The sequence below is a fragment of the Myotis myotis genome, unplaced genomic scaffold, assembly GCF_014108235.1.
Source record: "Myotis myotis isolate mMyoMyo1 unplaced genomic scaffold, mMyoMyo1.p scaffold_m19_p_12, whole genome shotgun sequence".
Lineage (NCBI taxonomy): Eukaryota > Metazoa > Chordata > Mammalia > Chiroptera > Vespertilionidae > Myotis > Myotis myotis.
In genome coordinates this window covers 28274658-28285424 of record NW_023416316.1, presented here as the reverse complement: position 1 = coordinate 28285424, position 10767 = coordinate 28274658, and the positions used below count along the sequence as shown (strand labels likewise).

Sequence of the window (10767 nt, the reverse complement as noted above, 5' to 3'; positions counted from 1 at the left end):
CCTGCTACAACATGAGCTTAGAAGAACCCTAACTTTGTGCTTTCCTGGTGACTGAACACCCAGGCTACTAGACACATTGGAGACCTCAAAATCCAGTGGGAAGGCTTATCAGGAGGATCACTTCCTAAGTTATGTCTAACCAGTATGCTTTACACTTGAAACTAATATTTTGAACATCAAATGTAATTTTTTTAAAAAAATCCAGTGGGAGACCCAATTGGCTCACCTCTTCAGAGTCCACCACTGCCCACAATCCTGCTCTGGTCCCTGCAGGCCCCTGGTTACCACTGCAATCTTTACCTCTTCCCTCATGTCCCTGACCTGACCACGGTGAATCTGAGAGTCAAAAGCCAATGTGAGACAGAAAAGCAACAGCCAGGGGTAAGAAGGCAAAGATGAAACCTGGAGGGAAAATATGAGATGAAGGTATGTTTTTAAGATAAGAAAAAGCACGTTTGTAGGCTGAGTCATTAACAATTAGGCAATTAATATTTACATAGCACTATATGCCCAGGTAGTATCTAAGAGTTACATGTGTATATTTCTACATCCAATCCTCATAAAAACCCTATGAGGTAAATACTATATCCTGTTTTATGGATGAGAACACTAAGGCACAAAGCAGTAACTTACTAATAATCTAGAGGCAGAATCAGGATTCAAATCTAGACAGTCTGGTGCCTGAAACCATAATCATAACTACTATTATATGCCACAGACGGAGAAAAATGTCTGCCCTGGCAGAGTCCTTAAACCAGCCCGAAGCACACAGTAGACCCACCAGGGATCTAGATATAGTCAGTCAGGTCACTGTTTGAGGCTTGTTAACAACGATCCTCCCAGCAATAGCCTGAGCCTACCCTTCCCATCTCCAGCCTCTGAGCTCCTGGGGGACAAGGGCAGAGACCCCCTCCCCCCTAACCCCATTTCCACATAGCAGACCAAGCAGAGGGAGGCTCATCAGACAGACAAACGGCAGAACTTTTATTTCCTAACCCCCTCCCTGGACCTCTGTCTGCAGTCAGATCAGAGGCGCTATGGATGGAGGGCAGAGTAAGCCCTTCTTCAGCAACCAGAGCCCCGCTGAGAGCCCCCACCTGTCACTCTCTGTAGCAGCCCCTTGCATACGCCAGAGGGAAGGGGAATCAGCACAGGGAGGCCCACTGCTGTGGACTCAAGTCTTGCTGGGGATGTTGAGCAGCTGTAGAGGCTTCCAGAGAAGGCACAGCCACCCTAGACATTGGGGCTTGGAGAACAGCCTGCTCAGCTGGTCTTCAGGACCGCGTGTCTCGAGCCCTCCTTCGGGGTCGGGGGCCACAGCTGGAGCTAGGCATGGGGCCCAGGCCAGGGGGTGCCCCTGGGGGCTGGTAGCCACATTCATTGGGGTCCAGGGGGTCCCGGCTGAGCAGTACCCACACGGCAGGCACGTGTCGGCGCACTGTGAGGGGGTCTAGGCCTGTGTCCGGTGAGGCTGGTACCCAGCTGTCCTCAGTCTGCAGGAAGCGCAGCTTGGTCAGCTGGTGCAGGCCTGGTACCCGCCGCTTGACAATCTCGGCACAGCTGACAGCCTTCCCTGCAGCCCGGCCAGAACCCGAGAACACCACGTGTCTTGTGCTGCCGCCCTCCAAACGGCCCAGCACCAGCCCCAGCAGGTTGCGGATTTTGCTGCCATCTCGGACCCGCATCTCCAGGGTGTCCGGAGGGAGCTGGGGCATCGGGGACGGCGCCGGGAGGTCCACGGAGCCGGCTTTGCGGTAGTGCTCCATCCCGCTGGCTGCTGCCTGAGCTCACTGCCCGCTGCAAGGAGAATCGGGTGAACGCGCGGCAATGGGCCCCGGCCACCCGCACCCTGGCCTCCCCCAGAAGCAGCCTGTTCCTCCTCCCAGATCTCCAGGAACAAGACCAAGGGCCATCCCTGCCTCGCCTTGGGAAGGGCGGGACCCCATACACCCCATCGCCCCGGACAGGCCATAACCCTCCCTCGGCCCGAGACTGAACCAAACTCCCGGAATGCGGCCCTTTAAGGAAGGTCCCAATCCCTCAAGCTCCGAGGCAGAGGGGAGCCCTCGCCAAAATGCTCCTCGTGGGTGGGAAGAGAGCAACCAAAGGCCTTGTGTGTATATACGCATAAGTCACGGGCAGACATAGCGTGGGAAGGCCTGGGCGGGGCGGGCAAGAAGGAGTCAATGGGGGGGGGGGGGGGAAGAGGGGACATATGTAACACTTTCAAGAATAAATTATTCTTTAAAAACTCCTCAAAGACAGAACTAACCCCTCCGCAGCACCGAAATCCCCAGGGCAGGGCCGAGCACCCCTCACCCGAGACTCCCGGTCATTCCCCCTACCCCGGTCACGGGGAGGGCAGGCGGGCGGGCGGTTGCTTGGGTAACTCCAGGCGTCGGCCCGCCGGCCTCGGCCGCCTCTATCGCCACAGGTCGCCCCAGTGTCCTGCAGGCCGCACGGCCCAAAGCCGGCCTCCCCTGCCCGCCCCCCCCCCCTCCAGGTGACCCCCAACCCCGCTAGGTTCCGGCTCTCACCGCCGTGACTGCACGTGCCTCAAGCTCGATCCAGAGCCAAGATGGCGCGCGGGCCGGGAGCGCGCCGAGGCCACGGGGCCGCGCATGCCGGGTGGGACGGGTGGGCGGGGCCTGGCTCGAGGGGGCGGGGTCTTGGGTTGGGGCGGGGCGGGATCTGGGGGCGGGGCCTGGTCTGAGGGGCGGGGCGGGACCCGCGGAGTCTCCGCAGGAAAACTGGGTGACGCCCGGTCTATGCTGCCCGGCTTGGGGAAGGGGCCCTCCTGCTGGGGCGGGACGGGGGCCATCGGAGGTGTCCCGCGTCCGCAGGACGAGAAGGACTTGGCCCTTGCACAATGGCAGGCATGGCGTTGCTAGTTGAGCACACCGCGGTAGCAAAGGCGAAGCTGCGGGCTTCACTTTGACAGGGGCACGAGGCTCCGTTTAGAGTGGCTGCTGCGCGGGCGGAGCCTTGGTCGCCGAGCTCTGCGCTTTGACCGCATTCCGTGGGCACTAGCGGCCACCGGGGTTTTCTTCGGGGCTAGTCAAAATAGTTCGTGTGCACAGCTCACTCTGGCTGCAGCTAAGAGGGGGAGGGGGGCGGATTGGAATTTGGCCGCAATCGCTAATGACTCACAGGCCCCTGGGTCCCGGGGGTGTGGCCACTGAGCCACGTCCGGTGCCGGGCTTATAATAGGCACTCAAATATTTGTTAAATGATTTGTTGAATGAACCAGAGAAATGGCAGTGGGAAAGGAGAAATGCAGATTAAGCGGGGAGATATTAGGAGGTACGCATGGTGAGAAGCTGGCGACTGTTGGGGCAGAGGAGAGAAGGGCCTGGGAGAACCCCAGTTTCAGACTTGGTTCGGACATGCTGAATCTGAGCTGCCTGAGGCCGCGCGGGTGGGATGACAAGGCCTTTGAGGAGCCTGGAGCCGCAGCACTCCGAGGCCACAAGGGGGCAGCAAACACCTGGTGGAATGAGGTGACAATTTTAGTCTCTGCTCTTTCTCCTGCTTCCCTCTCATTCCCTAATGCAGTGGTTCTCAACCTTCCCAATGCCCGACCCTTTAATACAGCTCCTTATGTTGTGGTGACCCCCAACCATAAAATTATTTTCGTTGCTACTTCATAACTGTAATTTTGCTACTGTTATGAATCGTAATGTAAGTATCTGATATGCAGAATGTATTTTCATTGTTACAAATTGAACATAATTAAAGCATAGTAATTAATCACAAAAACAATATGTCATTATATATGTTTTCCAATGGTCTTAGGCGACCCGTGAAAGGGTCGTTCGACCCCCAAAGGGATCACGACCCACAGGTTGAGAACCGCTGGCCTAATGGGTCCAAACTTCTTCTGGGCTCCCCTTCTTGGCTAATAGCACCAAGAAGGCTACCAGTTAAGAAACTCAAGGGCTTTTTCTGCCTTTGCACTTGCTGCTCCTTGGGCTCTCGAAGACCCTGCATATCGCCCTCTAGGGCTGCCTCCTCCATTCTTTTCTTCTGTGTCCCAAAGGACTCTGTGTCCACCTGACGGGGCTGCCCTTTTCCATGACTATCTCACAGCTAGCCTGTGCAGAGCAGAGATCAGGTGGGCCCTAACTGTATCCTCCCCACCTGGCATGGAATGTTACATAAAGAGGGATAATTGGTAAATGTGGGACAAATGGATATGTGAGTGAATGTTCAAATCAAATGAGAGCATTTGTCCTGAGAGCCCTACACCTCCCAGAAAGCTGGACCTGGATGAATATAGCTCCTGGTTCAACCACTAGGAAGGTTGACAACACTGCCCTCCATCACCCCGTCCCCATCCTAGACCAAGAAGCCGGTACACTCCTCCAGTGATCTCTACAGTTTATTGTCACTGGAATAGGACACTGATGAGGGGAGGGTATGCAAAGTAGCCAGACCTGTGACCTCAGGGCCCCATCTGAGTGCGGACAGGTAGGCTGTGAATCCAATAAATACAGAGCTGCCTCTGCCCTATTAGAAGGGCAGGCGGGCACAGGGCCCCAGAGCCTGGCTGCCCTGGCCCACTGTGGGATGGGTAGCAGCCATCACTCCTCTGCTGGCTTCACTTGCTTGGCGGCTTCTAGCTGGCACAGAAGCTCATCCCACTGCACGAACTGCTTGGAGAGAAGCAATGTCTAGTTGCAGGTCAAGGTGAAAACAGGAGTCTGAGTGAGGTAGCGCAGATATTTTGCATCTGCCAAAAGGGTAGGGGAGCAGGGGAATAGAGCTGGCTGGGATGGAATGAGACAGAGTTAGAGATGGAAGAAAAGGACAGGGCTTTGCATAACTCCTCAGGGGCCTGGCTGAACAGAAAGGATACAGTTTTGTTGTATTCCTCCAGGAGAGCCTTGGACTCCTCAGTGATCTCCACACACTGGTCCTGTGGGGCCAAGGTGTGGAAAAGAAAGGAGATGGACAAAGCCCTCATTTCCCACCAACCTTTCTGCCTCATCAGGGACCCTCATCCCCCAAAGAGGTGACGCTTAACCCCAGAGCCAAAAGACGCAAATTTCTAAAGGGGTACTTTCAGGCTTCAAAATGGGTACACAAATAGCAGTTTTAAAGCTGATGGAAGGAGGAATGGACCACACATTTAAGGAAACATTTCCGCTAGTATATATCACCTCCTCCCGTCCTCTATTTCTGAACCCTTTTTGGATTTACACCAGAGCCTGGGAATAGTGAAACACACACACACACAAACATAAACACACACACACACACACAGCTTCTCCACCCACAGTCAAGGATACACCATCCCCAGGGATTCTTGGATACCTCCCAACTCAACCTTTTGGTGTTTCAGAGTAACCCTACTTTGGGAGGCAGGAGACCTGGATGTGGCCCTAGGCAAGTCCCTTCCCCTCTCTAAGGCTGATGGAAATTAAGAATAGACCGCCAATTTTCCCCTGGAATGGATATCAGGGTAGCCTGAGGCTGCTTCCCCAGGCGGCTGGGGTGGGGACTAGGAGCCTCACCACCTTCCCGTTCTCTCCCCTCCCATACTTGCTGCTGGATGTGGATCTGGGCCAAGCGCTGCAGGCAGGCGGCATGCTCAGGAACGGCTGTAAAACACAATGCACACGGCCGCTGATGCTGTGCCTTCCCCCGACTGCTCAATAGTCTATTAGGTCTTTGACAGGATTAGAGTATTGAGTGGAGAAACTAAACAAACGCCAGGCTTCATCGACCGCTGCAGCTAGAGGAGGTGGTAGGACTCCCTGCTCACGCCAGTCACATTCTAAGACCCAAAAAGGAGGGGAAGATAGAAGCTCCTAGAAGACAAAACCTTGGGGTCCCCAGAGTTGCCCCATACCTCCACTCCAGTGTCATAAGCAGTGACAGGTAAAAAGAGCTTTACCTATTCTGGGATCTGTCCCTTTGCTCTCGGCCCGTGGGACCAGGTCTGCCTGACCTAGGGAACAGGGTGCCTGCAGGTGGGCTGTGGATAAATGCCAGGTCCCTAAGCTGGCCACCTGAAATCCAATACCCAAATCCTTGGCCACCATGCTAGGCCCAAAGCTGAAGGCTGTTAGATGCTCAGCAGGTAGCTGACCAGGGGTAGGGAGGGGGAGCTGGGAGAAATACCTGCAGAGACAGACAAGATGGATATCTGGATTCAATTAAAGTCACTGTCTGCTTGTCAAAACCCAGGCATAGAGACTGCTCTCAGCAGTGTGGCAGGAAGAATTCACACACATTCACATACCTGGCAGAGAGACTCTGACAGTAAAATCTGGGCTCTGCAGCACCCTAAAGGACAGATGCTGAGAGATGGGATAAAGGCAGAAGGAATCCCCAGAGCTGGGGCTGCTGGGCTTACATTACTATTCTTAGGCCAAAATTGCCCGGGGTTCTGAAACTGAGCTCTCTGCCTTGGCAATTTTTAATCCCAATGCAGAAGGCAGGTACACCCCCTCCCCACCCCACCCCCACCCCCCGCCCAGGTTAAAGATAAAGGTAAGGGCCCTGGTGGTGTGGCTCAGTTCATTGGAGCATCATCCCATGGAGGTCATGGGTTCAATTCCTGGTCAGGGCATATAGCCAAGTTGTAGGTTCGATCCCTGGTTGGGGTGTGTATGGGAGGCAACCAATCAATGTTTCCCTCTCACTTACTGAAATCAATTTTAAAAAAACATATCCTTGAATAAGGATTAAAAATGGAAAAACAAACAAACAAACAAAAACAAGGAGCAGACCTGGCCTGAGCCCAGGGAACCTGAGGCACAGGGAAGTCCCGCCCATCCACCCACCTCCCCAAGCAGAGTAGTGGAGAGGTACCTTTGATATGAGCGCTGTCCAGCATGGGCACCAACGCCTCCACCTGCTCCAGAAGTGCAATCTGGGAGAGGATAAACTGCTCCTCTGAGGATAAACAGACAAGATAGTGGCAGTGAGGCAAGCCTGGGCACTGCTACTCCAATGCAAGAGGCTGAGATCCTGGCAGGGGAGATGGCTGGGTCCTGGAGCTTGGAGCTACTGCCCACTGCCCCCTTCTCAAGGTGCACATTCCCCCATTCTGCCCCCAGATCCCTGAATGCCTCTGGTCTGACCCATCTTGAGCCCAAGGAGCCTCTAAGTTTCTCCAAATCCAACTTTTCTACAATTTTTAACTTGAAGGCCTCTTCCTCTAGCCTCAACAAATTCTGTGAGCCCCTCTGAGGCCACAGGAGACAAATTCCTTCAGACTTAGGACCCCACACTCAGGGCTCCTGGGAAGGAAAGGTCTGAAAGAGGAGACGTGGCCGCGGCCAGGCCGGTTCTGCTCTGTGGCTCTGGAGAACTGGGGCAGTCACGGAAGAGTCCAATAAGGAGAGCATGGCCCTGCGAAGGGGATTTCAATGGTTGCAAAGAGTGGGAAGGGCACCGAAGAAGGGAGGACTGTAAGGTCAAACATTTGGAAGCAAGAGTGCTTGTCAATGAGTAGCAGAAAAAGAATTTAAGTTGCTGAACTGGACAAAGGAGAGCATAGGAAACAGAGCTGGATGGGAGGGGAGATCCAGCAAACTGTAGAAGGCTTTGAGTGGCAGGCTAAGGGTTTAGGATTTTTATCCTAGCAAGGAGAGAAAGAAAGAGACACTGAAGTTCCCCAGTAGACAAAGCGGCACGTTGGAAATGTGTTTGGGAAAGATGACACTGGACAACATGCAAGAAGGGAAGCTAGGGTCAAAAGAGGACTTGGGGAACTGTAACAGTTCATGTGTGAGTGGACGAACACTGAGGAAGCAGCCAGAGGGAGGGATGGAGGGGCTGGATTCAAGAGTTAGTGCAAGAGATTTCCTGAATTTGATGCAGTAGATGATTATTAAAAATCTTTTCAATGAATGAACAAGCACAGGTGCTTGGCAAACCCTGCCTCATGGAGTGGTTGACTGACTGATGCGCAGACATTGCCTAGAACTCTGAAATCCCAGAGCTTTCTCATAGGAAAAGAAGATGTAGAAACTCATGCCAATAGTCTCCTCTCCCAAATGCAATGCTCTCTACCCCCACCCTTTCCTAGAAGCTCCTCTGTGAGCAGAAGTGAGAAAGGTTCTAAAGGAAAATTCTAGAAGTAGACCATTGATAGAACATTGGAGTCATTCCCACTGTGGCTAGCACCATGGCCTCCAGCTGGTTCAGAAGTACACCCCATCCAGTGCTACTCAAGAACCACCGGACCACCTCAGCTTCAGCCCAGACGATGGCCAGAATTCCAGACAGCAGTTTCCTGGGCTTTACCCATTAGGACTGGCAGGGAGGCCACCTCTGTGCCCAAATTCCCCCACAATCCACATCCCCAGATGCACGTGCATACCTGCTAAGATGAACTGCAGCTTAGAGGCATCAGGTATGGCAATGCGGTCAATGTACTCAGGATCCAGGTATTTGATCAGGTCTTCGACTAGAAAAGTAGCAAGATGGAAAATGGATTAGGGTTGGGGAGTGAGGGTCTGTTTTATGAAGGATACTGGGGGAATGGCCCACCTTGGGGAGAGCCTTCAGTGAGGAGCTGACGCCTCCAGTGTCCATTAGCAGGCCTCTACCAGGGCTCCTATCCATACTTCCCTGTCTCGCCCCTCTGATCACCTGCTGGCTGACCTCAAACTTTAGAGCTTGGAGCATGCTGGGGCCCTCAGTATTCCCACTGACCTATGTTCACCAAGGGTGGAAGGCCCCTTGCCCCTCAGTGCCACCAAGACAACCAGAGCTCTATCTGATTTCTAATTACTGGGCAGGTTGCTGGCTGAGCCAAGGCTAGGACTCCAGTGCCTAATTAATTTCCCGCCTCTGAACCTTGCCTGTGGAAATCCCATACCTGTTCTCCATACTTCACCAAAGGGATCTTTCAGACAGAGCTCTTATCCCATCACTTGGGACACTGTCATGGGCTTGGAGTTTTACCACAAAATAGAAAGCACAGCCCAATTCACCGTTTCAGCAGGGAAACGTCTTCACATTCCATCCCCGAAGGGCAACTCCAGCGACCTAATGGGCTGCAGGACCAGGGCCAGTCCTCAGGAAGTACAGGCATGGAAAAGAAGAAGGCAGGCAGGCACCCGACAGCAACTTACTCTTCTTGAACAGAATCTTCACTCTCTCTCTCTTACTCGCGATGTTCCCCAAAGCTACCTGCACCTTGACCAGGCCATCAGCCACCTGTAAGGGGAGTGAAAGTTACTTCCAAGATACACCACCTGGTTCAAGGCTTGGAAGATGTAAAGAACCCGCATTCCCTCAGACTCCCAAACCTCTTTGCCCCAGAAATCTAGGTTGGTCACTTGTTCTTATATTAAAGGAGATGTAGCTCCACCTTCCAGGAATCCTCAGTGTGAGCAGGGAGATAATCATGTACTCCTTGGGGGAGTTTCTAGTTCGATTGGGGAGATAACGAGCTATTTTAGAGTTTATGGGGCACTGGCATATACTATATATTCTCTGGTTCCCACCTCTCTGACCGAACCTACCTAGACTTTAAGGGTAGAGGATGAGGAATTCCAATATTTAAGGGCTGAATAGATGGAGAGGTAATGGCAGTGAATGATCGCACCCAAAATTCAAGGGTCAATTATATGGGGAGGCAAATAAAACTGCGCAACACAGCCATCCTTGCAGAAGGAAAACCAGGAGGGTTAGCATTATAGATGCCAAAGGGAGAGAATGTTTTTGCGAAGTCAGTTCTCAAATGGGGCACAATCTGCTGGTACCAACTACTTCCCCAGGAGTGTACAGATGTCATTCCCTCTGATGCACTTAAATCCGGGATGTCCCCGACACTCCACCTTCAGTAAAAGGTCTTCCCATTGCCCTGGCCGGTTTGGCTAAGTGGTTAGAGCGTCGGCCTGCGGACTGAAGGGTCCCAGGTTCGATTCTGGTCAAGGGCATGTACCTTGGTTGAGAGCACATTCCCAGTAGGGGGTGTGCAGGAGGCAGCTGATCGATGTTTCTCTCTCATCGACGTTTCTAACTCTCTATCCCTCTCCCTTCCTTTCTGTAACAAAATCAATAAATTTTTTTTTTTAAAAAAAAAGGTCTTCCCATAGTAAAAAGGGGGTAAGAGGACAACTGAGCTTCACCGTTGTCAAAATTCAGGTACTGGTGTGAAGACGCGCCAGTCCACATTGGAAAACCCGGTATCCGATCCCTTCCCCTCCTAATCCCAGTCCTCTCAGACCTCACCTCTCACCCCAGCCCCCGCACCCTCCCGCGCCCCGGAGCCTTCCTTGGGCAACTCTGCTCTGCCTCCTCTGATCCCATGGACCTCTTTCTGCACAATTCATTTAGAATTAATTACACAGGGCTTCATGACACCCCTCCCTGTGGACCGCAGCTTCCCGAGGGTGTCAAGGCGCCCCAGCGGGCAGGAGCGGAGTCTGAGTCACGGTCCATACTGAGCCCATTTCAGACGGGCCCAAAGCTCCGCAGTTCCCGGCATGGGCATGGGCCCCGAGGGTCCAAAATGCTCCGGGAGGTCTCGGACCTGTATTTCAAAGGCCGGACTGTGGGCGACGGGACTGGAACCGCACCGATCCAGGCACAGGCCAGCAGAGCGCCCGTCTCTGCCTCAGAAAGGGACCGCTGCACCCAAATCGCTCACCTTCCGCGAGCCGCGCGCCCCACCCGGTCCGTACACCCAGCGCTCCAGCTCCTCTACGCGGGCCTGCAGCCGCTGCACAGCGGGCACAGCCGCCATAGCTACCGCCCCGCCTCAGCCGGAACAGCTGGAGGGCGGGACGTCCGTCCAAATGG

The 10767-nt window shown here is 53.7% G+C and overlaps 2 protein-coding genes across 7 annotated transcripts; both read right to left on the bottom strand.

Moving 5' to 3' along the window:
- Window positions 1-962: 962 nt before the first annotated feature.
- Window positions 963-5537, bottom strand: RPP25L (ribonuclease P/MRP subunit p25 like). 6 transcript variants are annotated; one of them, XM_036330524.1, is made up of 2 exons: window positions 5517-5537; window positions 963-1797 (listed from the first exon to the last, which is right to left on the bottom strand). In XM_036330524.1, exon 2 carries the CDS (start codon window positions 1764-1766, stop codon window positions 1275-1277), a length of 492 nt encoding a protein of 163 aa, XP_036186417.1. In that variant the 5' UTR covers window positions 1767-1797; window positions 5517-5537; the 3' UTR covers window positions 963-1274. The 6 variants fall into 6 exon arrangements, with proteins under 6 accessions (XP_036186417.1, XP_036186412.1, XP_036186414.1 ...); XM_036330519.1 differs by lacking the exon at window positions 5517-5537 and adding an exon at window positions 2538-2644; XM_036330521.1 differs by lacking the exon at window positions 5517-5537 and adding an exon at window positions 2556-2640.
- Window positions 4366-10767, bottom strand: DCTN3 (dynactin subunit 3). Its single transcript, XM_036330518.1, has 7 exons — window positions 10616-10767; window positions 9093-9177; window positions 8336-8422; window positions 6820-6903; window positions 5545-5603; window positions 4859-4918; window positions 4366-4673 (listed from the first exon to the last, which is right to left on the bottom strand). Exons 1-7 carry the CDS (start codon window positions 10709-10711, stop codon window positions 4584-4586), a joined length of 561 nt encoding a protein of 186 aa, XP_036186411.1. The 5' UTR covers window positions 10712-10767; the 3' UTR covers window positions 4366-4583.